This window comes from Plecotus auritus (assembly GCF_963455305.1).
Source record: "Plecotus auritus genome assembly, chromosome: 7".
Lineage (NCBI taxonomy): Eukaryota > Metazoa > Chordata > Mammalia > Chiroptera > Vespertilionidae > Plecotus > Plecotus auritus.
Window position 1 is genome coordinate 15,020,777 of NC_137774.1, and position 27,690 is coordinate 15,048,466.

General features: G+C 49.4%; 4 protein-coding genes across 7 annotated transcripts in view; 2 read left to right on the plus strand and 2 right to left on the minus strand.

Annotated features, from left to right (window-relative positions):
• Nucleotides 1-1,327: 1,327 nt before the first annotated feature.
• Nucleotides 1,328-10,703, plus strand: GFAP (glial fibrillary acidic protein). Of its 3 annotated transcripts, XM_080682548.1 has the most exons (10): nucleotides 1,328-1,816; nucleotides 2,725-2,785; nucleotides 2,977-3,072; nucleotides 3,998-4,159; nucleotides 5,304-5,429; nucleotides 5,662-5,882; nucleotides 6,333-6,376; nucleotides 6,743-6,862; nucleotides 8,154-8,239; nucleotides 9,125-10,703. In XM_080682548.1, exons 1-10 carry the CDS (start codon nucleotides 1,356-1,358, stop codon nucleotides 9,164-9,166), a joined length of 1,419 nt encoding a protein of 472 aa, XP_080538674.1. In that variant the 5' UTR covers nucleotides 1,328-1,355; the 3' UTR covers nucleotides 9,167-10,703. The 3 variants fall into 3 exon arrangements, with proteins under 3 accessions (XP_080538674.1, XP_080538676.1, XP_080538675.1); XM_080682550.1 differs by lacking the exon at nucleotides 6,743-6,862; XM_080682549.1 differs by lacking the exons at nucleotides 8,154-8,239; nucleotides 9,125-10,703 and adding an exon at nucleotides 6,964-7,279.
• A 717-nt stretch (nucleotides 10,704-11,420) lies between these two features.
• FAM187A (family with sequence similarity 187 member A) lies at nucleotides 11,421-12,735 on the minus strand (the record flags this gene model as incomplete). Its single annotated transcript, XM_080682554.1, has 1 exon — nucleotides 11,421-12,735. One exon carries the CDS (start codon nucleotides 12,733-12,735, stop codon nucleotides 11,491-11,493), a length of 1,245 nt encoding a protein of 414 aa, XP_080538680.1. The 3' UTR covers nucleotides 11,421-11,490.
• A 586-nt stretch (nucleotides 12,736-13,321) lies between these two features.
• DNAAF19 (dynein axonemal assembly factor 19) lies at nucleotides 13,322-16,536 on the minus strand. 2 transcript variants are annotated; one of them, XM_080682579.1, is made up of 4 exons: nucleotides 16,409-16,536; nucleotides 15,360-15,511; nucleotides 14,821-14,953; nucleotides 13,322-14,192 (listed from the first exon to the last, which is right to left on the minus strand). In XM_080682579.1, exons 2-4 carry the CDS (start codon nucleotides 15,500-15,502, stop codon nucleotides 13,740-13,742), a joined length of 729 nt encoding a protein of 242 aa, XP_080538705.1. In that variant the 5' UTR covers nucleotides 15,503-15,511; nucleotides 16,409-16,536; the 3' UTR covers nucleotides 13,322-13,739. The 2 variants fall into 2 exon arrangements, with proteins under 2 accessions (XP_080538705.1, XP_080538706.1); XM_080682580.1 differs by lacking the exon at nucleotides 16,409-16,536 and adding an exon at nucleotides 16,144-16,270.
• Nucleotides 16,537-16,795: 259 nt separating this feature from the next.
• Nucleotides 16,796-27,690, plus strand: part of EFTUD2 (elongation factor Tu GTP binding domain containing 2) — a 38,307-nt gene continuing 27,412 nt past the window's right edge. The window contains exons 1-4 of the mRNA XM_080682535.1: nucleotides 16,796-16,882; nucleotides 21,600-21,708; nucleotides 25,821-25,986; nucleotides 27,081-27,159. Of these exons, the coding sequence (XP_080538661.1) occupies nucleotides 21,604-21,708; nucleotides 25,821-25,986; nucleotides 27,081-27,159 (350 nt within the window). The 5' untranslated portion in view covers nucleotides 16,796-16,882; nucleotides 21,600-21,603. The remainder of the gene's footprint in view (nucleotides 16,883-21,599; nucleotides 21,709-25,820; nucleotides 25,987-27,080; nucleotides 27,160-27,690) is intronic.

Here is a 27,690-nt window from a genome sequence, read left to right on the forward strand (position 1 = left end):
AGATGGATTTGAAGTCTCAAGGGGCAACAGGGCCCGGGCCCAGGTCCCCAGTTTGGAAACAATGGCTGATGGGTTTCCAAACCCACCTATCCCTAGAGGCCTATCCCCGTCTTCTCAACCTGATGTGTGGGAACTCGAAGAGATAAATCTCCAGTGTGAGAGTGAGGTGAGGGGTGGCCAGGGAAACAGGGCATTACAGGAACAAAGATGGGAGTAGGGACAGCCAGCTCATTCATAACTGCTTTGTGGAGCTGTCAAGGCCTGTGCTCTGGGAGGGGGTGCAGGGAAGCTGGGCATGGAAGGGTGAGCCCTGTGAGACTGAGGCAGGGAAAGGGCCAGAGAGACCAGTGCCTGCCCCCTCTTGCTCTATCAGGACCCCCAAGTTCCTTTCATCATCCCCCACTGCTAGAAAGAGGCCTCAATTGCCCTGACCGGTTTGGCTCAGTGGATAGAGCGTCGGCCTGCGGACTGAAGGGTCCCAGGTTCGATTCCGGTCAAGGGCATGTACCTGGGTTGCAGGCACATCCCCAGTGGGAGGTATGCAGGAGGCAGCTGATCAATGTTTCTCTCTCATCGATGTTTCTAACTATCCTCTCCCTTTCCTCTCTGTAAGAAATCAATAAAATATTTTTAAAAAAAGAAGAAGAAAGTGGCCTCAATTGACCCTCCAGACCAGCGGTCACCAACCCTTTGGACCTCACGGACCGCCAGTGGTCTGCAGACTACCGTTTGGCAATTGCTGCTCCAGACAAAAGGCCGGTGATCAGTTTCAGTCCACAGCCCCAGAACTAGAGAATGGGAAGAAAGCAGGAATGTGGGATGCCTGTATTCAGAGGAATGGACTCCAGCAAACTGTTGGGAATTGGCTTGGCAAGAAACTGTAACATAGACTGTTCCTTAAGGGTATGGAACAGGTTTGTTCTTTGTCAAATTCTCAGCACCTATCAGGCACTCGAAGGAGCAGTGCTGAGTGAGGGAAGGCCTGGGTTATGGGATCCAAGAGTGAGAAGGCAGGTCAAAGGTCACCTGGTCCAACCTTTTCTTAACCCACCTTCCTAGAGAGAGGGTCTCCTTGCCCAGTGATTGGGCCTCAGACCCAGCATCTGGCCCCAGGCACTGCCCACCAGTACCTCTGACTGTGGCCAGGCTGGGGCTGGCACACCCAGGAGGCCCTGCCTCTGGGCACAATGACCTCAGTGGGGTGAGAAGAAGTCTCCCCATGGCTGGGCTGCAACCCAGCCCCACCTCCTCAGACTATGCCAGGGGGTGTTTCCAGGGACAATCTGGGCTGTGTCAAGACAGCCCCTTCCTTCATAAAGCCCTCGCATCCTAGGAGCCGGCAGAGCCAGGCCAGGATGGAGAGGAGACGGGTCACCTCAGCTGCCCGCCGCTCCTATGCTTCCTCCTCGGAGATGGTGGTGGGGGGCCTGACTCCCAGCCGCCGCTTGGGTCCTGGCACCCACTTCTCCCTGGCTCGAATGCCACCCCCACTCCCGGCCCGGGTGGACTTCTCCTTAGCCGGGGCACTCAACACTGGCTTCAAGGAGACACGGGCCAGCGAGCGGGCAGAGATGATGGAGCTCAATGACCGCTTCGCCAGTTACATCGAGAAGGTGCGCTTCCTGGAGCAGCAGAACAAGGCACTGGCTGCGGAGCTGAACCAGCTGCGGGCCAAGGAGCCCACCAAGCTGGCTGACGTCTACCAGGCTGAGCTGCGTGAGCTGCGCCTGCGGCTCGATCACCTCACCGCCAACTGCACCCGGCTCGAGGTCGAGAGGGACAATCTGGCACAGGACCTGGGCACCCTGAGGCAGAAGTGAGGAGGGGGCCTGGGAGAGGGGCCTCATGAGCAGAGAGGACTGAGCCCCCACGAGGAAGTGCCCACAGGCCTGCAGAGACTCAGGCCCGGGGCTCTGCCTCCCTGCTCACTGGTGTCCACATTTTTGGGAAGGGAGGGCTATCCTTGCTCCCCAAATGATGGCAGGGACTGGGAGAAGGCTCAGGGCCTCAGGGATTTGATTCCCCAATACCTTCTGCCAGGAAAAAGAGTACTCTCAGCACCTGCCCCCCGGGGGAAGTCTGTACTAGAGCAGTCAGGGGCCCCAGCAGGCAGGATGTGTGTGTTTCATTCACTCTGGGGCCCTGTGACTGTGGGCCGGGAGCACACCTATTCTGAGCCTGGGTTCATAGAAGGGAGAAAATGGAAGGGAAGGTTGGTGTGCCGTAGGAGGATTGGGCTTGGGGAAAAGGGAGTGGGGAAAAGAGCAGGAAAGCCTGGCTTCAGAGCACAGGTGACTTTGTCTGTCACCAGCTTATGATCCTAGTCAAGGCTTCAACTTGCACAGGTGTGAAGCAGAGATCTTAATAACACCCATTTCCAAAAGCCAGGGGGAACCCCAGGGGTTGGTGCTTTGCTGAGCCAGCTGGGCACGTGTGTGCCCTCAAGTGCAGGAGGACGTGTGTGTGTGTGCCAGTAGCAGTGAGTGTGTTGGTGGAAGCACCTATGTGAGCAGGAGCAGGTGCAGCAACCCTGATAAGGCACCTCAGTAATGAGTTAAAGCACAGGCCCTCCTCTGTTCACATTCCTGGCCAAGGCTCTCCTTCGGCCCCTCCATTAGTCCTGGGTTGGGGGTGCTCTCTGGCAGCCACCTCCAGGGAGATTGGGACAGGGGTCCAAGAGTCCTCAGAAGAGCATGGACCCAGGGATGTGTCCCCCTACCCTAGGCTCCAGGATGAAACCAACCTGAGGCTGGAGGCTGAGAACAACCTGGCTGCCTATCGACAGGTCAGGGGGTGGGGGGGAGGGCACAGGAGGGGGGAAAGGGTTGATGACAGCTCACCCAAACACGGGCCCCCACCAGCCCTCCTGAGCAATGTGCTGTTCTCCCAGCCCCCCAAGCGGGGAACAGACAAGGCCAGGGAATGGGGAGGAAGCGTCTGGGGTCAGAGTAGCCCTTTGCCTCCTCCCTACTCTAGGAGGCAGATGAAGCCACCCTGGCCCGTCTGGATCTGGAGAGGAAGATTGAGTCTCTGGAGGAGGAAATCCAGTTCTTCAGGAAGATCCATGAGGAGGTAAAACCCAACACAAAGATTGGAAGAGAGAGAGAGAAAGAGAGAGAGATTGCCCTAGCTGGTTTGGCTCAGTGGATAGAGCATCAGCCTGTGGACTGAAGAATCACAGGTTCGATTCCGGTCAAGGCATGTACCTTGGTTGCGGGCACATCCCCAGTAGGGGGTGTGCAGGAGGCAGCTGATCGATGTTTCTCTCTCATCGATGTTTCTAACTCTCTATCCCTCTCCCTTCCTCTCTGTAAAAAAATCAATAAAATATTTTTTTAAAAGAAAGAAAAGAGAGATTAAAAACAAAGAGAAATTGAGGAAGACAGAAATAGAGACAGACAAGAGAGCATCAACAGCCCCTGGTAAAATGCACACAGATACACACTCCACTTATTGAGAATTACAAAAGCTTTGTGACCTCTTTTTTTCTTCACTATAGCCCTGTGGGATGGGACCTTTCCGTATAATCTCCTTTTCACAGAGGACACTGAAGCCCAGACGTTAAAGAACTTGCTAAAAATCACACAGTCTCTCTAACTCCATTCATTCTTCCATCTGTCTCCATTTAACCGAGAACCATTCATAACCAAACAGATCCTAATTAGCTCTGACCTCAGATCATGGATTCAGCATCCATGACCCCATGGAACCTGGGAACCCATGGGCACACACGCACAGGAGCTCAAACACTCTCTCATAATGACACGGGTACACTTACCGTGCTCCTGCCTATCCAGGCCTGCGAGAGGCACCATGAGGCCCCAACCCCTCCCCTCTCCCCCCCCCCCCCCCAGCTGTAGCCTAGGCCATGCACTTCCTCCGACTAGGGCTATCCCATTTCCCTTAGCCATCATCGATGTCCGACAGGCAGACAATCGGGAAACCCCAATTGTGGCCTGGGCTCTGAGCCCTGCTATCCCTTCTCTCACCGGGTCAGGAAGTGCGGGAGCTCCAGGGGCAGCTGGCCCGGCAACAGGTCCACGTGGAGCTGGATGTGGCCAAGCCAGACCTCACAGCAGCCCTGAGGGAGATCCGCACCCAGTATGAGGCAGTGGCATCCAGCAACATGCACGAGGCAGAGGAGTGGTACCGGTCCAAGGTAACCCTGATTGTGAGCCAGCCTGCCTCCTCCAGGCAGTCCTCCTGGCTCCATACAAGACACTCAGGGAAGGAGGGTGGAGGAAGCTGAGAGAGGATCCTCTCTGGGTGACTGACATTCACCAGACAAGTGAGGTGACTTGCCCAGAGTCAATATTACTTCTAATAAAAACATATGGCTACTATTACTATTATTATTTGACAACACTGTTGTGTGTCAGGCCTTGTGCTTTGATAGATTATCTTACTATGAAGTAGGTACTGTTCTTTGATAGATGAGAAAACTGAAGTCCAGAAAGGTTAACTAATTTGCCCAAAGTCACACAGCTTCTAAGCGGTAGAGCTAGGTTTCCAACCCGAGCCAGCTCAGTTGGGAGCCTGCATTCTTGATGCCTCTGCCATCTGTGTCTTGGATTATTGAGGCACTGCCCAGGCTACAGAGACATGTCTGACCAGGAAGATGTGATGTGCACCCAAGTATGGTGTCTATCGACAACACTGCAGGGCAGAATCTACATACAATGTGGGGACCAGGGAGGGTATCATAGAAGGGAGGGTAATTGGCCTAAGCAGGCCTGGCAGGCCATGAAGAGAAGAGGGGAGGGGCATTCTGAGTGCAGGACAGAGCATGTGCGGAAGCCTGGAGGCAGGAAGGCACAGAGAGGTGGGGCCCCCAGATGCTGGCCCAGGGTGCAGAGCTGAGGAGAGAAGCAGAAGCCAATGATGGTTCTGAGCAGACTGCGGCCTGATGGAGCCCTGAGGGCTTCGCTGCCAGCTGGGGGCGGGAGGCCTGTTAGAACCCATTACTGTCCAGGTGGGGGAAACAGGGTTCAGGCCCATAGATGGAGGTTCCAGTGCAGGAGATTCTGGGTTCTGTGGCAATCCTTTTCATTCATTCATTCCCTGACCAGGCATTGTGCTAGGTGCTGAAGACGTAGCAGTGGCTTCTGTGTCTGCTACCCAGGGGTCACAGTCTCTGGGAATAATCCCACCCAGGGCCAGTGTCCTGGAGTGACCTGCACCACAACCCTGGGGTCCTGCCCACCTCCCTGATTTCCCAGAGACCTGCCTTCCCTCGGGCCCACACAGCTCCCCATAGGCGGCTGCAACCCGCCTTTCAGCATAAGGCCCTCTTCCCCATCTAGTTTGCGGACCTGACAGACGCCGCTGCCCGCAACGCGGAGCTGCTCCGCAGGGCCAAGCATGAGGCCAATGACTACCGGCACCAGCTGCAGGCTTTGACCTGCGACCTGGAGTCCTTGCGTGGCACGGTGAGCGTGAGCAGAGCCGGAGGCGGGTGGACGGGGCAGCGAACTGAGGCTGGCGAGCGGGAGGAGGGGACATGGCAGCCCCAGGGATGCTAGAGGAGAGGGGCCAAGGGTGGGACCGGGACTGGGGGCGGGGCCAGAGCGAAGGCGGGGCGGGGCCTCAAAGGTCTCCCCAGTTGGTCCCATCCAAGGGCGAGACGGTGCCTCCAGGGACCGGCTGGCTTCCACCCTACAGAACCAGTCCCTGGAGAGGCAGATGCGGGAGCAGGAGGAGCGTCACGCGCGGGAGGTAGCGAGTTACCAGGAGACGCTGGCCCGGCTGGAGGAGGAGGGGCAGACCCTCAAAGACGAGATGGCCCGCCACCTGCAGGAGTACCAGGACCTGCTCAACATCAAGCTGGCCCTGGACATGGAGATCGCCACCTACAGGAAGCTGCTGGAGGGCGAGGAGAACCGGTGAGCCCTGTCCAGCCCCCTCCTCACCCAGTCAGTGCCCAGCGCAGTGCTCCCATAACACACAGTAGGCATTCAATAAATGTTTGATGAATGAGTGAATGGGTTCAATTCAACCGATGTTGATTAGGTCCCAAGGCAAGGACTAAACTAAAAGGCTCATCGCCCCACCCTCCCAACAATAATTGGACTTCTTTTCCCCTGACCTATCTTTTGTGCCTCCTCGGAACTGTCTTTGCCCTCCCCTCTGCCATCCTCCAAGTCCGCATCCTCCATCGAATGGAGATGTTCACAGATAACATCCAAGCCCCTTGCAGACTCTTGGAGCTCCATGGAGCACGTTGGCTGCTGAGGGAAATTAGGAAAGGCGCTCCTTGAGGCTGTCATGATAACCCTGAGGCAGGACCTGGCCTGGGATGGCCTGGTCACTGCTCTCCCTCTGCTGTCTTTCAGCATCACCATTCCTGTGCAGACCTTCTCCAACCTGCAGATCCGAGGTCAGTAGAGCAGGGCCGAGTGGCCCGGGTCTTGGGTTAATGGCCCCTCCCCCAGGCCTATGGGCTGCTGCTCTGGCCTGGGGCTGAGAACCTGGGTAAAAGGGTCCGGGGCTCCCCTTGAGGACCTTCATGATTCATTGTGGAGTTTCTGGCCAGAACACACCATCCCAGGGCATTTCAGGTGGGGCTTGCAGCCACTCCTGTCCTGCTCTGCCCTGTGTCCGCTTTCATCCCTGCACCCCATTCCCTACAGAATTGGGTGAGGGTCTCAACCTCTGTCCTGTCTGCAGATCCCTGAACACTTGCAGATCCTCTGCCCATCTGAGTGATTTATGTTTTTGTTTTTTCAACTGCTTGTCACTACAGGGGGCAAAGGCACCAGAGAAGGGGAAAGTCACAAGGTCACAAGACATCTCAAAAGCCTCACAGTACAAGTTATACCAATTCAGGCTCACCAGATTGTAAACGGAGCCCCGCCGGCTCTCGGTTAGCTGCCTGCCTCTCAGACACGGTGCTTTTCTCCACTTGGCAGGGAGGGAGCCTCACCAAGTCCATGTTCTCCGTCCTCTTGGGCTCCCTCCTCCCAGGTTTCCCTAAAGGGCCAGCCTATGCCATCTTCCCAGCAACCTCAGTGCCCAGCTCAGGACCTGGCACAGGGTAAATGTAGGTTAAACTAGCATACTGGCTGGTGTTCGGGGTGATATGTCCTCAGGTGCTCAGAGGAGATGCTCTGGGGCCTCTGAGCAAATGCCAGCCTCTGCCTCACTCCTTACCCATCTGAGAGGGCCCCTAGGGTCTCTCTGTGCCCAGTGGCAAGCTCTCTGCTTGATTCGTCTGTCCCCGAGGCTCCGTTGCTCAGCTCAATGCTGATTCAACCCAAAGGATTATTTCCCCCTGGACTGCTGCCCTTGTAGTGAATAAAGTTTTACATTCCCTGCTCTTAATTTTAAATATTAGTGTTATATTTTTCTCTCTGAGGGGAAAAGCTAAATTACTTCTTACTTGTATGTGGCCCTCAGATGATTCTCAGCTACGGGGACAGCGGGGAGGGGGGGGGAGTCTTCTTCTGGGCTAGACATTTAGGAAGCAGATATGTGTCCCAGGACTTAGTTCAGCATCAGAAAAGTTAACTGGGGCGGTGGGGGGGGGGGGCGGGGGGAAAGAACCACCTAGAGGTAATACTGCCAAGTCCCAGACAGTAAAGGGCCATTAGGGCCCAGAGAAGTGGCAGAGAGAAGTAGGAAAGGGGAAGAGGGACAGGAAAGGGACCTACATGTACTGAGCCAATCACTTAACATACATTATTTCAGCTAACTGACTTCTCACTCCCACCTAGAGAAGTAGGCACCATGTCCCTATTTTACAGATGAGGAAACTGAGGCTGGGAGAGGTAAATGAACGTGCCCACAGTTGTGTGGCTGGTTAGTGGCTGAGCTGGGACTCGAGCTCTGGCCTGCCTTGATTGCAAAGCCCATGTGCTCCTTCCTCGACACAGTGTTGTGTTGTCAGAAAGCCAGGTCCCGGGCAAGGGCTTACAGAGGGACTGAAACGCAGCCAGGCAAGGAGAGCCAGCAGGGCAGTGGACAGAGTAGCCAGGACTTGCCCAACACAGTGGGGACTTGGGAGTCGCCAGCCCCTTTGGAAGAGCCTCGGCCCTCCCTGCCTGGTTGGGTAGGCTTCCGTACTCATGCTCTGGGTGTGGCAGGGAGCCAGGGGCGGCAGAGGATGTCTAGCGCCCCGAGAGCCCCCAGGAGGCCTCCTCTCCTCACATCCACAGAAACCAGCCTGGACACCAAGTCCGTGTCAGAAGGCCATCTCAAGAGAAACATCGTGGTGAAGACTGTGGAGATGCGGGATGGAGAGGTGAGGACAGCAGCTCTGAGATTCTGGCCCCATCAGGCTCTGGCTGCCCCCAGGAATTTTTGAGGCCAGGCTCTGGAATGAAGCCCAAACTGGCACATAGAAGGTTCTTGATAACTCACAAGGGCTCTCCAGGGAGGCTCTGAAAGAGGAAAAGGAACCTGGATGTCATTAAATTCCCCACCCCTCCGCTGGCAGTTCTAAGGGGAGGCCCTAGACCGGTGGTCGGCAAACTCATTAGTCAACAAAGCCAAATATCAACAGCACAATGATTGAAATTTCTTTTGAGAGCCGAAAACCGACTTCTGCGCATGGGCCACAAAGTTTCAATCGCACTGGACGTGCGCGCCCGCACGTGGTATTTTGTGGAAGAGCCACACTCAAGGGGCCAAAGAGCCGCAAGTGGCTCGCGAGCCGCAGTTTGCCGACCACTGCCCTAGCCCACAGGATGGGTCCTGACTTGGGCTTTCTCCCTTTCTCACCCTAACTCAGGTATCCCCAGCGCCAGGCCTGGGGCAGAGAGAAAGAAAATTAAAGAAGTTAGCACTTTTCACTACCAACTTTCCATTTCCAGCTTGGTTAAAGGAACCTTCTAGAGGAATGGGAAAAGGGGATTTGGCATAACCCACTCCCCAGCACACCAACAACAGCACTAGTTAATTTCACACCATCAACTCACCATGTGCCTGGCATGGTGCTAAGTGATTTACCGGTGTGATCTCATCCTCCCTCCGACTGCTGCATGAGGGAGTTCTGGTTCCTACCATAGGAAGGAAAGACCCAGGGAGTCTGGGGACTTGCCCAAGGTCACATAGCCTGGCAGTGGTGGGCCCAGGGTCTGTGTGAGCTCCTAACGGTGGCACTGTGCACCTTCTCTGTCCCCTGCAGGTCATTAAGGAGTCCAAGCAGGAGCACAAGGACGTGATGTGAGGCGGGAACCATCTGGAGGCCCCTGTCCCATATCGGGAGGGGCCTGCAGCAGTAAACAGAATAGTTGCCCCTCCTCTGATAGCTAATTTCCCCAGACCTGGGTTCCCACCACCCCACTGCAGCTGCTCCCCACTATGTCTCTATGCCAGCTTCTGCTCTAGGCTCCATCAGCAGTAGGCCCACCAGATAGCACCCACCCCACTCCCAGCAACTCCATCTAAAAGGGCACTCACCCCAAAGGGGCAGCCTGGAGGGGCATGGCCAGAAGCTTGAGTTAGAATTGGAAGGGAAGAAAAAAGTTGGGGAGGGCCTAGAGACCTAATAAATCACTCTCCGTAGTCTAATCCCTGTTGTCATGGCAACCGTTGTCAGAGCTGGAGGTCTCTGGGCTATCTGGGAAATGGGCCTCGGAGTTTCCTCGGGCTGCTGGAGGAAAATCGAGACTCTGAGACAGGAAGGGGAAGTCCTCACAGACAAGGTAGCCCTGGCCAGCAGCTCATTCTTAATCTAGACCGACCCTGGCCAGTCTGATAGTAGGCGGGGGTATCCTGCCACCTGGCGTCCTCAGCAGACAGAATGCCTGGCCTGCCCAGATTCCAGAGGGAATGAGGAGTCAGTGTTGATTCAAGTGTCTCAGCCTCACTGAGCTGCCATGTGGGCAGGTGGGAGCTTGATTCTCAGCACTAGGGGATCTTAGTCTACGTAGAGAGGGCAGTGGTGCTGGGAAGGAGGAGAGGGGGCTGCTTGGCCCCTAGGTGTCAGTTCATAGAGGTCAAGCCCAGGAGGACTTCCCCCATATAGGCTGGGGGAGGGAGGCGGGCAGAGATGGAGGAGGGAGTAGGATGATGCTAGACATCAGAGTTGGGGTTGTGGATGACCAGCTATACTTGGCCTCTGGGTCGTGGGGATTAAGGAAGTGATGCATCCTCTTGAAGATACCGAAATAAGAGAAAAGGGGGCTGTTGTCCACAGGGGCAGGGCACACTTTGTTCCAGGTCTAAGGGCCCCTTCCTTGCTGCATAATCCCTGTCCACCCAAAGCCTCTGAGCCCCTGCAGCTGCTGCCTCCCAACCCAGCAAATACTGCTGGGTGAAGCCATTGCAACCCCTCTGCCTGTCTGCGCCCCACAGGGACCTGATGCTTTCCCCTAAACTAAGGGCCCTGCGGTCCCCTCTTACTCAAATGCAAAATGTACCCAGTATTCTAGGTAGCACTCTATTTTATAATTCAGGAAATGGAGATATGAGCAGAGTGAAGACCCTGGTTTGAGTTGCTACAGCCTGGAGAGGGGGCACACACTTCCACCCAGAGCATCTACTCTGCTTTCCACAGGAGGACTGTGGGGAGCATGGGATTATCTGTGCCCAGAAATGGGACTGAGAGGACCCACTCCAGGGTCCCCCTCTTCCCTCTAAGGCTAATGGGAGGGAGAGATGGGAATCTCTTTCCAAGACTTGGTGCCCTTTCTCTGACTCCCTCCTGCCACCCACTGATGCCTTTAGTTACTGAGGTAAATAAAGCCAACTGCTGTGGCCTCCCTCCGAGTGGACTCTGATCTGTTCAGGAGAAGCTGGGGCTGGGGGAAGGGAGCAGCAAGGAACCTTGCACAAGACCCAACTTGCTTCTTGTCACTCATCATCTCCAGAGCTCAACACCCCCCATAGCAGCGGCCACATGACAGATCCCACCTCCAACCCTGCTCTGCCTTAACAGTCCTGCCCCCACCCCGCCTTTGCTCCCAGCACCTCTTCTCACCCCCAGTCTCCAGCATGGGTGCAGTCTCTCAGGAAAGCCCTGAATTTGACCTCCATTTTCCTCACCCATTTCCCCTGTCCTAGTCTTTACCTTTCTACCAGCCGGTCCCAGGACAAGGCTGGGAGGAAGGCAGAGAGGACATATACGTGGCTCCCCCACTCTCTTCTTCCTTCATCTCCATGATACCCCCAATTTAACCAGCACCCACTTGGCAGTCCTCAAAGGCAAGAAAAGAAAGCACCTCAAACACTGTTCAATACTGAATAGGCCATTTAATAAATATGAGGTTCCCTTCTTCCTTCTCTAACCTGATGAAGTTAGAAGACATGTACACCTCGGCTACTTCCATCATAGCCTCTGTCCCCATGTCCCACCTGCCTCAGGTTTCTCCACTTCCCAGATCAGGTCCCAGATGTGCCCACGAAAATAGGGAGCAGGATGTAACTAACAAACTTGTTCGCACTCCCTTGCCACACGTCCCGGCCCAGGGTGCCCACCTAGAAGCATCTGGAATCATTTAACAAACACATTGGAGCACCACTGGTCTTCAGAGAGCGTGGAGAGAGAACCTAGTGAGAAAAGCTGGGATAACAGCGAAATACGTAACAGCAGCAATGACAAAGGCGAACGGTGACGAAGACTGCTGTGATGAGCAGGTACCCTATCAGGGTGAGCTCCAGGGCGGAGCGGACCTCGGGGTCTGAGAATGAGACCTTGTAGCGCCCTTGAGAGGCCACACCCAGCCGGAACCCAGCGACCCGCTCGCCCTGCCGCCAGCAATAGTAGATGCCCCTGTCGTCCAGCTGAGTGAAGCGGATGTGGAGATGGTTGCCATGGTCGATGAACACCCTCATGGACCTATTGGTGCCCTTCAAGTACTGTGTGCGGTACAAGTGCTGGCGGTCCTTGTCCCAGGCCACGGCCTGCTCTGGCCGGGCCCCAGGACAGGAGATGATGAGCCCATGACTCAGCCTCTGCTGGTGATACTGAATGGGCACCTGGGGCAGCCAGGGCCGTCTGCCCACTTTGGACACATAGTTTAAAATGGCCATCAACTTCCCCCGGATCTTCGTTGTATTCTTGCAGGGCACCATGCAGCTCTGAACCAGCAGCTCGGGTGTGTGGTCCCTGGCCTTGGCCTGAAGCTTCCTTGGCACAGCCCGTGAACCACAGGACACCACGTCCGGCATTGTCTTGCGGTAGCGTGGGGAGAGGTCTGGACTCTGCAGATAGCAGAGGCCAATGCGCCACTGCTCCCCGCGGACCCCGCAGCGGTCACAGGGGGTCCACTCCCAGAAGGTGGTGAAGACATGGAGGCTCCCACGGTACTCGTCGGCAAAGGGCTCCTGGCCCAGGTCCTTGAAGGCGGCCACCATTCCCTCACTGCTCTGGATGTCCACATCATAGGCATAGAAGTAGTCCCCCTTGCGGGTGCCACAGAAATACAAGCCTGAGTCCTCAGGCTGGGCCCGGAAGACCAACAGGCTGAACATGCGGATGCTGAAGCGGACCAGCAGGTCACTGCCCACCCGTATGTGGGATGCCGCTGTCAGCACCTGCCCATCAAAGTCCGTCAGCACCTTGGTGTGGCTGCTGCCCAGGTGCTCTTGATAGTACCAGACTACAGCAGACACCTCCTCGGGCTTACAGTGGCAGGGCAGCTCGAAGCTCATGTCGGCCAGGTAGGCTGCATTATCAAACATCAGGAAAGCAGGGCAGGGGGTCCTCTGAAAAATGTTCTCCTTCTCCACAATTTCAAAGGCCTGGAGACTCCCCCATGCCCACAGGAGCACAGTGATGTGTGACAGGTTCATGCCTGAAGGGGGGAAGGGTCAGAGGGGGGAAACCAAGGCACCAAAGGCCTGTGAGGCTGCTGGGATTCACTGCTGGAGGAAAGGATGAAGCAGCCAAGAAAAGAAGCAACAATCTGCAGGGGAAGTGGCCGAAGGCAAGGCGATTTACTCCCAGCCAGTGTACAGGATGCCCTTCTCATGTGACAAGAGGCCCTTCTCATGTGATCTCAAGGAAAAACCATTCTAGAACCTGGCCCTCTCCCCGCTTTCTAGAACCCTGGCACTCGCCCAAGAATGGGTCAGGAGAAACTGGAATGAGAAGCAAAGCTAGGAGCTAGTCAGGGAAATCTCTGCCTCCCTGCCCCAGGCCTTGCCCTGATGACTGGTGGAAAGGTCTTCCCTTTGGTTAATCCAGGAGTCGAAGGAAACCCACCTCCTTCACATCTGGCCATCGGAAGAAGCCTGGGAGGTTGGCCAGACCTAAATGGATGGCTTGGGGCTTTCCCAGAACCAACCTGCACAGGACCTCAGCCCCTGGGGAAAAAATACATCTCAAATGAGGTAGCATTTGACCATTTGCTGATTAAATGTCCATTCATTGGGTTTACGTTATGAATATTCTTGTTAAAAGCTATGGAGATCAGTACTGGTTTATTAGGGAAGATTAATGATTTTCCTTTTCCCCCTTTTGGGTAGAGGCCTTACTAGTGTAGCCAGCATTTGGTGGGGCACACGCGCATCTTTCAGGGCTGGGAGTCACAGCTGTGACAGACTGTGAGGGTGGGAAGCAAAGCTCTCTTAACTTTCTGGGCCCTTGACCATCCTGTGGATCTACACAGTTCAGAATATGAGGCCACAGAGGGGCTGGAGAAGAGGGGAAGATTAGATTCTAGCTTTTGCTCTGAAGGTTTCATGTTGAGGAGGGAATTCGGTGTGGGCTTCTTATTATAGTTCTGCAGAGCCCCCAAGATAACCAAAACATGCTGCCCGTGACCACTGGGGGCCTCTGAAGATAACTGGCCCCATCAATCCACTTGGTACAACCCTAGCAGTTCTTGTAGGAGACTTTCCTCCTCCTGGAGCCCACCAGGCTGCTCCTCCAGACCCTGCTCCTCCTGGCCGAGCCCCTCCTTCATGGGTCTAGGGGTGCCCATGGCCTGCAGCTTCTGAAACAAGCTTCTGCAGCTCTCTCTCTCTGCGTGGCTCATCAGGCTCAGGTTCAGGGCAAAGCGTCCAGTACTGGCCAGGCTGCGCAAGATCCCCAGCACCACCAGCCGGTCAGCCGGCCTCACATGATCAGCCAGTGCCATCAGCAGCTCCCCTAGAAGTCCAAACCCCACGTCCGTCTGGAAGAGGTGGCCCAGCTTGGGACCTCCGAGCTGCAGCAGGGCCTGGTAGCGCTCTGGCCCACTCCGCAAGTATCGCCGCCAATCACGGTAGAACTCTGCTGAGGTCTCAGGCTGCAGGAGTGTTTTCTCCTGGATAGCAAAAGAAGAAAAGGGAACCCAGAGCTTTTCCAGCTGCTCTATGACAGTGAGAGTGAGGGAAGCCTATGGGTTCTCAGCTGAACTCTGCTACTTCTCTCTGAGCACTGGAAAGGCTGTGGTCCATGGTGGCCGCCTTTTCAGATGAGAGAGGGTCTCCAAGAACCCAGGCCTGGTTTGAGATTCTCAATTGTCCCAGGATATTCCTACTGATGAATGTGACAGTAAGGGTTTTTGCTCTGAGCAGAGCAGAGGGGACGACTGAAAACCTCAGGAAGAGAGAAAGAACTCCAGGGGAGTGCTAAGGATCTGACAGGCTAGGTCTCCCTCCCAACACTGCCATAGGATCATTATACTACGGTATACACCATATAACCCAGAGCAACCCCAACCTGATCTGTGAATGCAAGTTAAAGGACTGACTGAAAGGGACCTGCCTAGCTCAACTTTCTGATTTGTTCTGCCCAATTTAACTCCCCTCACTATCCGATGGTGGTTCTTCCTGGGATCAGAGGAAGAAACCTGCCTCTGTTGGCTTAACATGAGAAATAAGAAAAAGTATGTGTTGTAAGAAGACAGGACTGGAGCTTTACGGCAGAGAATCCTGCTGGGCCTCACCTACCTGGGAGATTTCAGTGGTTTCGTCCTGAGTGGTCCTCCTTGGGGTAGTGTGACAGTTCCAGGGCACAGTCCTCTTTCCTCCTGTCTTGTCTTTCCGCTCCAGTGGCTTGAGGTGTGATGCAAGGACAATACCCCTGCAGGCAAAGGACAGAGATTAAGGGACAGACCTAATGATGTCTGTGGGTGTGAGGTGGCTGGACTTTGCATGATGTAGGCTGAACCTGTTGGCAGGTCAATATGACAGCAATAACAATAACAACAACAGCAACAATAGCTGACAGCTTTTAGGTACTTCCCATGTCCCAGACATTCTGCTCAAAAATCTTATATGTAATAACTCATTTGATCATAGTAATGGTTATTCTCTCTTACAGATGAGGAATAGAGGCTCACAGATGTTAAATAACTTGCACAAGATGACACAGGTAGCGGAGGACAGGACCAGGACTAAGTCCAGAATTGTCTGAGTCCAAAGCACGTGCTCTTATCCACTACAGTCCCCATAACAGGGGGACCTGAGAAAAATGACATTAAGCCAACCTGAACTCCTCATAGGAAGCCACCCTCTGTTCCACTGCCCGAAACTTGGCAGCGTTCTCCCTTCGGTACTTCTCATCAGCAGTAACTGCAGCCTGCAACTCTTTCTCCAAAGCCTTGAAGTCAATGATGTCATTCCTTTCCATGGCTTGTGCCTGGGAAGGAAAAGAGAATGGACATCATTGGAAGGTCAATAACAGGGGAAGGAAAGTGGATTCTTTGCTAGCCCACAAAATGACCCAAAAGCACTGCCGGATATCCTGTCACTTATATTTGGGGGGTTTACAAAAATCTAGTTCTCTACTTTATAGAGTTACACAGTGAGGACGTGCTTAAGATTTGTTGTCACTGAAAATAGAATGACTTGCAGTTTGAAGCCATATCTTAATTTCGTTTTCTGCCTCTAAGAATTGGCGCTTTCAATGAGGAAGCATATGGATCTCAGAATTCAGTCCCTTCACTCTTCTACATAGCAAGTTGTTGTGAGAAGAACCTCACACAAAAGCAGAACTATTGTTAGCTACTCTTGATCCCAGGGATAAAATTTCATCCATCATTAAATGTCTTTAATGAGAAAGAATACTTTTCACCCAAACCAAATGCAACGACTGAGCAGGAAATCAAGTAGAAGTGTCAGAGGAAGAGGCTTAAATGATCCCTGTCCCAAATTCCTCTGTCCAGCCCAGGGCTGGAGGACTAGGTACTTGGGAGCCCTCTTTAGTTCAGCCACTGTACTTCTGTAGCCTCCGCGTATGAGGCTGATTGGCCTGCTCTACAGCAAGATCACCTATATGGGTTCTAGTTTTGGCTCTTGCTTTTCCTTGTTGTGAGACCTCTTTGAACCTCAGATTCCCGGTGCATTGAGCAAGATGTTATGGTTGAGTCATCATCAACAGCCCTAGGGCAGGGTAGTGGGATGTCTGCAACCAAGCCAATAGCCCTCCCTCTCCACCCCAACCAAGAAGGGGGCTGGGCTGACCAGGAATTGAACTCATGTTCTGGCTCCTGTCCAGTTCTGAGCCCTACCCGGTAATTGAATAAATAGAACTAACCCTCCTGCCCGCCTGACTGTCACCCCAGCAGCCCTAGCCTTGGTTCGCCTTGGTTCCCTTGCTTTCTCTGGGGGCCCTCAGATACTCCGGAACAGAACAGCTCAGTGTAGACCAGACGCAGCCGCTGTGGTTGCCTAGCAACTGCTCCCACAGCCTGCCCACGTGATCGGCTCGAAGGCCCTCTTTCAGTGTGGTCCCGAGGCGCCTGATCAGATTCAGGCCCCTTCAGGCCTCACTCTGTTTGGAGTAGCCCACGCCTCAGTTTGGGGGCCTACATCTCCACCTCTCCCGTTCCTGTGTCCGCGGACGCCATTCCTCCGAGCTAGTCCTCAGGCAGAGGGCTGTCCGCGGCAGAAACGCGACCGCGGCGTCTGCGGGGTCCTTCGGGACAGCAGGCGCAGGCAGTGCCGCAGCGTGGGCCGGAAACGCGGGCTCCGTTGGGCTGCTTGGAGGTTTTGGCTGAGCGGGAGGGAGGTGAGTTGACGCGCAACGGGATGGGAAAGTTGCTCCGGGTGGGAAGGAAACTAATGTCAGATCTGGAAGAGACTTTATATGCTATCTGCCTTTTTCACTTTACAAATGGGTAAATTGAGGTTGGAACGGGAAAGGAATGAAAGGTCCCCTTCCCCGCGCCCCCCCCCCCCCCGACTTCCAACACACACTCCCAGATTCCAGGATTCCTTCAATGCCGTCTACCGGTAAAACCGCTTCCCTAGGCAGGAGTCATTCTCTCACTGTTCAGTCCCCTCTCTCCGGTTCCATCTGTGCCATCTTCACCCCTGTGCCAAACTCTCTCCGTGCTTATTCTGTGTTCCTTTGAGAGCCTGCATTATAGCGGGAAGCTGCAGTGAGGTTTGATGCCTGAAGTTACTAGTTCTGTGCAACTGTAGGCAAGTCAGCTATCTTCTCTGTGCCTTGCTGGAGTCATTCATTCATTCAGCAAATACTTATTGAGTCATTCATTCATTCAGCAAATACTTAGTGCCTGTATTGTGCCAGGCACTAAGTGAAATGGAGTCCTTGCTTAAATTGTAGTTGGGGGATGACAGTAAACACATGTATAGATAGGTATATTTCAGCTAGTGATAAATGTTAATAATAATAAAACAGCCCTGACCGGTTTGGCTCAGTGGATAGAGCGTCGGCCTGCGGACTGAAGGGTCCCAGGTTCGATTCCGGTCAAGGGCGTGTACCTTGGTTGCGGGCACATCCCCAGTAGGGGGTGTGCAGAAGGCAGCTGATCGATGTTTCTCTCTCATGGATGTTTCTAGCTCTCTGTCCCTCTCCCTTCCTCTCTGTAAAAAAATCAATAAAATATATATATTTTTAAAAATAATAATAATAAAACAGAGTGTGTATGGAGGACTTTTATAGAGTGACAATTGAAGGTTTCACAGAAAACGTGACATTTTCATAGAGACCTGAGAGAAATGAAGGAACAAGGTATAAATATCCAAAAGAAGAGCATTTCAGAGGAGGTAGCAAGTACAATGGCCCTGAAGTAGAAATTAGCTTGGTTTGTCCCATGAATATCGTTATGTAAAAATTTCTGCTGTCACTTCTTGGATTTGGGAGAATGAAGTGAGCACAGATGTGATAGCTCTTTGGAAATGTAAAGAATCTCTATGCATATTTAAAGTTATCATAATAGTTTATGTTAGCTACTGGTCCTTGGGGCTCTTACTTCTCTATTTTGTCTACAATCAGCACTCTCAACAGGTTGCATTGAGGGAGGTAGAGGGATTAACCTATTGCAAGAAATAACAGTTTCTCAAAATTAAACATTGCATTTATTTAATATTTAACAGTGCCTACTTATGCATTGTCAGGTAGGCACAAAGAACATAGGATTACTGAATTTAAGAATAGCCAAAAATGCCCAGTCGGCATGGCTCAGTGGTTGAGTGTCAACCTATGAACCAGGAGGTCACCATTCAATTCCTAATCAGGGCACATGCCCGGGTTGTGGGCTCGATCCCCAATAGGGGGCGTGCAGGAGGCAGCTAATCAATGCTTCTCTCACATCATTGATGTTTCTATCTCTCTCCCTCTCCCTTCCTTTCTGAAATCAATTAAAAAATATGTTTTTTAAAAAGCAAAAAATTGAGGGGTCAATGGGGGGAAAGGGGGTCATCTGTAATACTTTTTTTAAAATATATTTTATTGATATTTTTACAGAGAGGAAGGGAGAGGGATAGAGAGCTAGAAACATCAATGAGAGAGAAACATCGATCAGCTGCCTCCTGCACACCCCCCACTGGGGATGTGCCGGCAACCAAGGTACATGCCCTTGACCAGAATCGAACCTGGGACCCTTCAGTCCGCAGGCCGACGCTCTATCCACTGAGCCAAACCGGTTTCGGCAATACTTTTAACAATAAAGATAAATTTTTTTAAAAGAATAGCAGCCCAGCTGGCATGACTCAGTGGTTGAGTGTCAACCTATGAACCAGGCGGTCTTGGTTCGATTCCTGGTCGGGGCATATGCCTGGTCCCCATTGGGGCGGGCAGGGGGCGTATGTAGGAGGCAGCCAGTCAGTTATCCTCTATCATCATTGATGTTTCTATCTTTCACTCTCCCTTCCTCTCTGAAATCAATAAAAATATATTTTTAAAATAGACAAAAAAATAATGCTGGCTACCATTTATTGAGTCTGGGACTCTGATAAATTCTTTACACACACTATTTTGTTTAATTCTCTTAACCTTTTATGCAATGGAAATTATGCACTCCATTTTCCAGTTAAGGAAACAGGTTTAGAGTCGAAGTGGCTTACCTGAAGTTACATAGTTATTAAGTGACAAAGTTAGGACTCACACCCAAGTCTTCCAATTCCAGAGCCCAAGCCCTTAACCCATGCTCTGATCTGTTGCTTATTACTTCTAAGCTGCAGAGTTGTTGGTGAGGGTAATCAGTACAGTTAGCTGCCATTCAAAACAATTAAATGCTGGTAAAGCTGCAGAAGACAATAGCAGCATAGGGGAGTGAGATATTGAGGATCCAGAAAAGCTTGAAAGGGGTGGCATTTGAACTGTACTTTGAATAGAATTTCAGTAATTGAAGTAGAGAAAACCACAAAATACTTATTAATTAAAAAGAGAAAACAAGTAACTTTACAATAGAAAAGCCTGGCACACACCACTGTAATCAAGTGATTAAGGTAATATCACCACTAATGGGACAAATTAAAATCAGATACCACCTGATAGGAGATGCACTAAAAAGAACACCGCATCACCCTTGCCCAGTGGTCGGCAAACTGCGGCTTGCGAGCCACATGCGGCTCTTTGGCCCCTTGAGTGTGGCTCTTCCACAAAATACCACGGCCTGAGCGAGTCTATTTTGAAGAAGTGGCATTAGAAGTAGTTTAAGTTTAAAAAATTTGGCTCTCAAAAGAAATTTCAGTCGTTGTACTGTTGATATTTGGCTCTGTTGACTAATGAGTTTGCTGACCATTGCCCTACTAGCTGGTTTTGCAGAGTGGATAGAGCATCGGCCTGTGGACTGAAGGGTCCCTGGTTCGAGACCAGTCAAGGGCACATGCTTGGGTTGCAGCCTCGATCCCCAGTAGGGGGTGTGCAGGAGGCAGCCAATTATTAATTCTCTCTCATCATTGATGTTTCTATCTCTCTCCTCTCCCTCTCTGAAACCAATAAAAATATATTTAAAAACAAAAGAACACAGCATTACATCTGTGATGTTCCTGCTAGAAATGCATAACCTCATTCTAATCATTAGGAAACATCAGGCAAACCCAAGTTAAGGGACATTCTACAAACTTACTAGCTTGTAATCTTCAAAAGTGTTAAGTCATAAAAGTCAAAGAAAGATAGGAACTGTTCCAGAGTGAGACTAAAGACATGATTGCTAAATGCAAACATGCAATTCTGGGTTGGATCCTTTGCTGTGCAGGACGTTGTTAGAACAGTTTGTGAAAGTTTGGGGGTCTGTGAATTAGATGATAATAATGTGTCTGATTTTCTGATTTTGATGGTTGTATTTGTTTTGTTTTTGTTAATTCTCACTTGGGGATATTTTTCCATTGATCTTTAGAGCAGTGGAAGGAAGAGAGGAAAGGGAGAAAAGTGAGAGAGAAACATCGATGTGAGAGAGATACCTGATTGGTTGCTTCCCGCATGGGGATTGAACCTGGAACCCAGGTACATGCTCTTGACCTGGAATCGAACCTGAGACCCTTCGGTGCAAGGGCTGACACTCCAACTGCTGAGCAACACCGGCCAGGGGTTGATGGTTGTATTGTGATCATGTAGGGGAATATTCTTGTTTGTAGGAATCACACACACGAAAGCAGTAGTTGGCAAGCCTTTTCTATAGTAAATATTTTAGGCTTTCTGGGCCATATGGGCTCAGTTGCAGCTACTTAGCTCTGCTGTTACAGTGTGAAAGCAGCCATAGACAATATAAATGATTGTGCATGGCTGTGTTCCAATAAAGCTGTTTTTATAGGCATTGAAATTTGAATTTCATTAATTTTCACATATCATGAAATATTATTCTTTTGATTTTTCAACTATTTAAAAATGTAAAATTCTTAGCTTGAGGCTTTATAAAATCAGGCAACATGCCAGATTTGGCCACAGGCCATAATGTGCCAACTCCTACAGTAAACTTTCAAGTGGGGATGAGGCATTGTGTCAGCAACTTATCCTATCCTATCCTATCCTATATAATAACAGCCCAGCGACCTAATGGCAGAACGACCAGAATGACCGGTCGACCAATCGCTATGATGCACACTGACCACCAGGGGGCAGACACTCAACACAGGAGCTACCCCCTGGTAGTCAGTGCACTCCCACAGTGGAATCGCCGCTGGGCTCATTGGGATGAGCGGCACTCCCACAGCAGGCTGATCCCTGCAGGCCACGCCCCCACCAGTGCATGAATCCCATGCACTGGGCCTCTAGTTCTCAAATAATTCAGGAAAAAGAAAGTTATTTATACTAGTTTTGAAGCCTTCTGTTATTAAGTTATTTCTTTTATTTAGTATTAAAAGAAGAAGAGTATGTAAACAGAGACTGTGAGTTGATGTAATTGGAAAGGAAATGTGTGAAGGGATATGGTCAACTATAAGCCTAGACATATAAAGTTTATAAATTTGCATGTGGGGCCATGTTGTGGAGGCCTTGATTACCTTGTCTGAATCTGACTCCTCTTCTTTAATTTTAGCATCATGGATACTGACTTGTATGATGAGTTTGGGAATTATATTGGACCAGAGCTAGATTCTGATGAAGATGATGATGAATTGGGCAGAGAGACCAAAGATCTTGATGAGGTAAGACAAATATATTGCTTTTTTCTTCTCTCTCTTTTTTAAAAAAAACAACAATAAAGTACTGAATCCTCTGTGCTCCCATAATATACCTTTGTACATTATAATATGACCTACTGGGGTCTCATACTGCCCTAAGAAAACATAGCTACTAAAGTTCCAAAAGAAAATATAAGGTAGTCACCTTTTCCAAACGCAGCTGCACTGGGAACTCCCTCATAATCTCAGGTTTCGAAAGACGAATAAAAGCAGTAGAAAGAGAAGGTGCAGCTTCCTATGACTCCCCTTCAGGAGAGCTATGGAGGATGAAGTCCAGAGTGGTCTGAGACTTGCAAAAGACACTGAAGATGCTTTTATGTTTTAGCATAACAAGAAGTAGATAGGCCCACTGCTCATCGATGGAGGTGTGACATTAATAAAACAGCAGAGAAGCAGAATAACAGTCCTGGCTACCATCTGTATTCTCCATCAGGAAAAATGTCCTTCAAACTAGAAACTATAGAAAAAACACTGGGAAAAGAAAATTGAAGCCATATGTGTGAGGTGAAAAGAGCATCTTGGGACCTTAGATGTGTTCAAGTCTCCAAGTCCAGATGCATTAGGTCCTGGATGGGGGAGACCTTGGAGAGGTAAGCTGAGAGCCATGTGGTCATCTTTAAGAAACAGGACTGGCTTTGGTGCTAGAAAGTGAATCAGGCAACTTGTCCTGCTTTTCAGAGATGGAGGTAAGGCACTGCGTGTCAGAAACTACAGGCTAGTAAGTGTGATGTGCATGCATGGTAAAAATTATTGAAGGAGTTTTAAAACAGACGACTTTAAACACTTAGAAAGCTCGTGTGAGTTTTATAAAAATTTCCTCTTGATACAATTACTAGATTGAGATATAGGTCAGGAATATGCTGTGGATATTATATATCTTGATTTGAGCAAGGCATCTGATATCTTATTTTTCTTATAAATCAGTTATTTTCTTCTTAAAAATATTACTTTAGCCTGGCCAGAGTGGCTCAGTGGTTGAGCGTCGACCCATGAATGAAAAGGTTGCTGGTTTGATTCCTGGAGTTGGCACATGCCCGGGTTGCACGTTTGATCCCCAGTAGTGCAGGAGGCAGCCAATCAATGATTTTCTAAAGATATATTTTAAAATATTATTTTAAAGAGATATTATACACGTAACTAATGAACACATTCTCATTCAAACCAAATAGAAAGTATATTTTGGTTCTTATTCCATTTCACTCCCCTTCCCAAGTAACCACTGTAACTCATGACATCCTTGTGGAAAGTATATGGGCTGGGTCATAAGAGGAGACAAGGTCACAGCCATTGAATAATGGGACGGAAAGAGTTTTGATATGAGTCACTGCCAGAGCTCTTACGACATGCCCCAGGCATCTGTGCTCGGTCCCATCCTTTTCAACCTTTTTGTCAATGACTTAGGTAAAGATAAAGAAGTTTATAAAATTTGCACATCACATAAACTAATCTATTGGATAACAGAATCTAAATTCAAAATGATCCCAACAAACTTGAATTGCAGGCTAAATAAAGCCCAAGAAATCATTCATTAAGAATTTATAGAGCACTTATTATTTGCAAGGAATCTTGAGGCAGGGAGAGCCAAGCATTATCTCTGCCCTCCAGGAGCATACTGCTTGCCAGGGGAGATGAAGTACATACAAAAGTGTTTTTAATATAAGACAGGGAAGGAGGACAAGTGCCATTTATGACATATTAACTTATATACATGGTAATAGGATATAAGGAGAGATTATTCCTGGTGCGATGACCAAGAAAAATATCTAAGGAAATCACATTCAAAGTGAAGCCAAATAAAGGGTTGGCGTCTGTAGAGATAGGAAGTAGAATGATTAATGATTGTCTAGGTTGGGGCATGGAATTGGGAAGTGATGGCTGAAGGATCTAAAACTGATTGCAGTGATGATTGTACAACTCTGAGTATACTAAAAAAACCATTAAAATTGTGCACTTAAAATTGGTGAGTTGAGAGAAATGTGAATTTTATCCCACTAAAGCTGTTTAGAGCAACAAAACCATATCATTAGACTATGTGTGAATGTTCTGGTCAAGGTCACCAGTGACCTCTGTTCTGGATCCAGTCCTCATCTTACTAGGCCTTTCTGTAGCATCTGACTAGCCCAGTTGATCATTTCCTCTTCCTTTGGCTTCCAGGGAATCCCCAGGTTTTCCTTCTCTTCACTGGCTGGTCCTTCTCAGTCTTCGCTGCTGGTTTCTCCTCATCTCCCTGACATGTAACTGTCAACAGGTCCCAGGGCTCCATTCCTTATACCTTTTCTCTGTCTTTACTCAGTCCCCTAATGATCTCATCCAGTCTATCAAATACTTTATTCACTGAGGACTCTCAAATTTATATTTCCAACCTGGACCTTTCTCTTGAACCCCAGGTTTGTATGTCCAACTTCCTTCTTAGCTTCTCTACTTGATGTCTAATAATTGGGCAGCAGTCTGGTCCGTGAGGTCTGAAAGGTTGGCGACCACTGTAATAGGGCATCTCAAACTTAGCAGATCTAGGACCTAAATACTGAGCCTCCCCACCTCCCTATCCCACCCCCCACCATTAGAATGCACTTTTTTTTTTAAAGCTCCTATTCCACCTCCCTGCTCCAACATTCCATGTAATATATCTATTGTCCTCAGGTAGAGGACATATCAGATATTAAACTGACAGGAACAGATATTGTGCTTGAACTTATCCAAAAGGCCAAGAAGTGATTAGAATACACTTTTTTAAAAAAATAAATTTTATTGATTTTTTACAGAGAGGAAGGAAGAGGGATAGAGAGTTAGAAACATCGATGAGAGAGAAACATCGATCAGCTGCCTACTGCACACCTCCTACTGGGGATGTGCCCGTAACCAAGTTACGTGCCCTTGCCCGGAATCGAACCTGGGACCTTTCAGTCCGCAGGCTGACGCTCTATCCACTGAGCCAAACCGGTTTCGGCTAGAATACACTTTTGACTCTACCTTTAGAACATACCCAGATTCAACCTCCCCTCACTACCTGCTAATCTCCCTCCTTCCAGTATATTCTCAGTACGGGAACCAGAGTGATTCTTTTTAAAACAAAAGTCTGATCATATTATCCCTCTGCTCAGAACCACTGGAGCCAGGTTTATCAACCTCGGCAACATTGACATTTGGGGCCAGAAAATTCTTTGTTGTGGGGGCTGTCCTGTGCTTTGTAGGATATTTAGCGGTATCCCTGGTCTCTGCCCACTAGATCCCACACACCCAGTATAACAGCCAAATATATCTTCAGATGTTATTAAATTGCCCCTGGGTTGAAAACCATTGTCCTTGTATTTGGTTTCTTTAACTTAGTATAATGTTTTCAAGATTTATCAATGTTGTGGCATGTATAAGTATTTATTTTTATTGCCAAATAATATTCCATTGTGTGGATATACCACATTTTATTGACATTTGGGTTATTTTCACTTTTCGACTATTATGAACATTGCTGCTCTGAGGATTTGTTTATGTTTTTGTGTGAACATAAGTTTTCATTTGTACCTAGGAATGGAATTGTTGGGTCATATGGTAATTCTGTGTTTAACATTTTAAGGAGCTGCCAAATAGTTTTTCAAAGTGGCTGCACCATTTTACATCGCTAGCACCAGTATATGAGAGTTCCAGTTTCTCCGAATCCTCACTAACACCTGTTGTTTTCTGTAAGAAAAGTCTTTTTCTAAAACAGTTCAGTGAATCTAAGTGAGCATCTTAAAGTTATGGACTTATTCCCAGTTTCTATCTCTGCTTCCTGGTTTCTGCCCTTGGAAGGAATTATTTTTTCCCTTAAAAGGGTGTGTTGTGATAAGCCACTTGTTTTCTCCAATCTTGATCCACTTGTGACCAGTGGCTCACACTTAGGAAGGAGCTCATTTGAATGAGAAGCTTTATAGTCTTCTCTTTGTGAAGGATCATGCAAGAGTAGAACCAGCCCCACTGACTCTAGCACAGAACTCAAAATCAGAGGCTGTCACACATGTGAAACCATTGCTCTTAACTCATGTAATGTCAGTTATTGAGCAGGAAAAGTGTGTGCCTCATACAGCCTCTCTTGCTTTTAGATGGATGATGATGATGATGATGATGATGTAGGCGACCACGATGAAGACCACCCTGGGATGGAGGTGGTGCTGCATGAAGACAAAAAGTACTACCCCACAGCTGAAGAGGTGTATGGTCCTGAGGTGGAGACCATAGTTCAGGAGGAAGACACCCAGCCCCTCACAGGTAAGTCAGGAGGCACTGAGTTGTGAGAGGCAACAATGAAACTAGAACACTTCATTTCATAGCCATCAGCAAACTTGAGAATTCAATGAATGAATTGATTAATTTTTCTTTACTACCTTCAGGTACTATTTCTGGATTGAGAGTCACTTAACCCTGGTTTTTTGTTTGTTTGTTTTAATCCTCTCCTGAGGATGCTTTTCTATTGATTTTTTTTTTTTAAATACATTTTATTGATTTTTTTTACAGAGAGGAAGGGAGAGGGATAGAGAGTTAGAAACATCAATCAGCTGCCTCCTGCACACCCCCCACTGGGGACGTGCCCGCAACCAAGGCACATGCCCTTGACCGGAATCGAACCCGGGACCCCTAAGTCCGCAGGCCAACACTATCCACTGAGCCAAACCGGCCAGGGCACTTTTCTATTGATTTTTAAAGAGAGTGGAAGGGAGGGGGAGAGACAGAGAGAAACATCTATGTGAGAGAGATACATCAATTGGTTGCCTCCCACCCGAACCCCGACCAGGGCCAGAGATCTAGCCTGCAACCGAGGTACGTGCCCTTGACTGGAATAAAACCTGGACCCTTCAGTCCATGGGCCAACGCTCTATCCACTGAGCCAGACTGGCTAGGGCAATCCTGTTTTAATATTCAATAAAACTCATAGCTTTTTTTCTAGGGAAATAGGAGTTATTTCTTCATTTATCTAATATCTATTTAGGTGCTTGAAGACTGTATTTAAGTTCTCCCACCAAATAATCTCAACTCCTTGAACCAATCCTCATGATGCTTATTTTCTAAGTAGTTCCATTCTGTAAGTGCAAGGAGAGGTTTTGAACTGACATTGACCTCAGCCTATATCTAGTCCCTCTCCCTGTGTCCCACAAAACTGAAGTTCAAACTCAGTCCACAATTCTCCTTTACTGTCTTGTGCAAAACAGCATTCCCAGAACTTCCTCAACATCTGCGTGATCCTTGAGAATAACATAACTTGATATCACGTATCATACATTCTGAAAGCCCAGCCTAATGGAATAGAGCTCTGTATTTTTATGTTTTCTGCCTGCCTGCACATCACTACTTTTTTTTCCCCCTAGAACCTATTATTAAGCCAGTGAAAACCAAGAAATTCACTCTGATGGAGCAAACGTTACCTGTCACGGTGTATGAAATGGAGTAAGTTATAAGGTCTCTCAGCCTCTCTCCATGAATAGTGTAGGTTCATTATTTCATGGGGGTATAGGAAGTGATTTGTGGTTGAAGTAGCCAGTGAATTTCAAAAGCAAAATCTCTCCCTACAATTTGCCCAGATTTCCTTTCAGTTTATATGGCTTCTGGGATATTTAGTTGCATTCTTAACTTTTCTCTTGGCTCTCATCCATATCTCAGCTGTTTTCTCTTCTTCCAATTTTCTAGTTTGGTATTGAAAGCCAGCCTTAGTACTCAGAGAGTACTAAGTATTATAATTGTCAGTGTTGGGCCACCAGAGCCTCTTTTGACTCAGCAAAATTGCTAAGTGTTTGGAAGCATAATGATTCTATTTTGAAAAGGAGGGCAAAAGTAGGTAGGTATACAGGGTGGGGCAAAAGTAGGTTTATAGTTGTGAGTATTCGAAACAATTTATTCCCTCTTTTTTTATATATATAATTCTTTATTGTTGAAAGTATTATGTATATTTCCTTTTTTCCCCCCCATTAACCCCTCCAG

What these genes read in the sequence shown, in the direction of transcription:
- GFAP (XM_080682548.1), top strand. Translation starts at nt 1,356, where the DNA reads ATGGAGAGGAGACGGGTCACCTCAGCTGCCCGCCGCTCCTATGCTTCC. An exon ending in TCAGGAAGATCCATGAGGAG is followed by an intron (nt 3,073 to 3,997) that starts GTAAAACCCAAC and finishes TCACCGGGTCAG; the next exon opens with GAAGTGCGGGAGCTCCAGGG. An exon ending in CTGGAGGGCGAGGAGAACCG is followed by an intron (nt 5,883 to 6,332) that starts GTGAGCCCTGTC and finishes GCTGTCTTTCAG; the next exon opens with CATCACCATTCCTGTGCAGA.
- DNAAF19 (XM_080682579.1), bottom strand. Translation starts at nt 15,502, where the DNA reads ATGGAAAGGAATGACATCATTGACTTCAAGGCTTTGGAGAAAGAGTTG. An exon ending in GCTTCCTATGAGGAGTTCAG is followed by an intron (nt 14,954 to 15,359) that starts GTTGGCTTAATG and finishes CTTTGCCTGCAG; the next exon opens with GGGTATTGTCCTTGCATCAC. An exon ending in AAACCACTGAAATCTCCCAG is followed by an intron (nt 14,193 to 14,820) that starts GTAGGTGAGGCC and finishes TTTGCTATCCAG; the next exon opens with GAGAAAACACTCCTGCAGCC.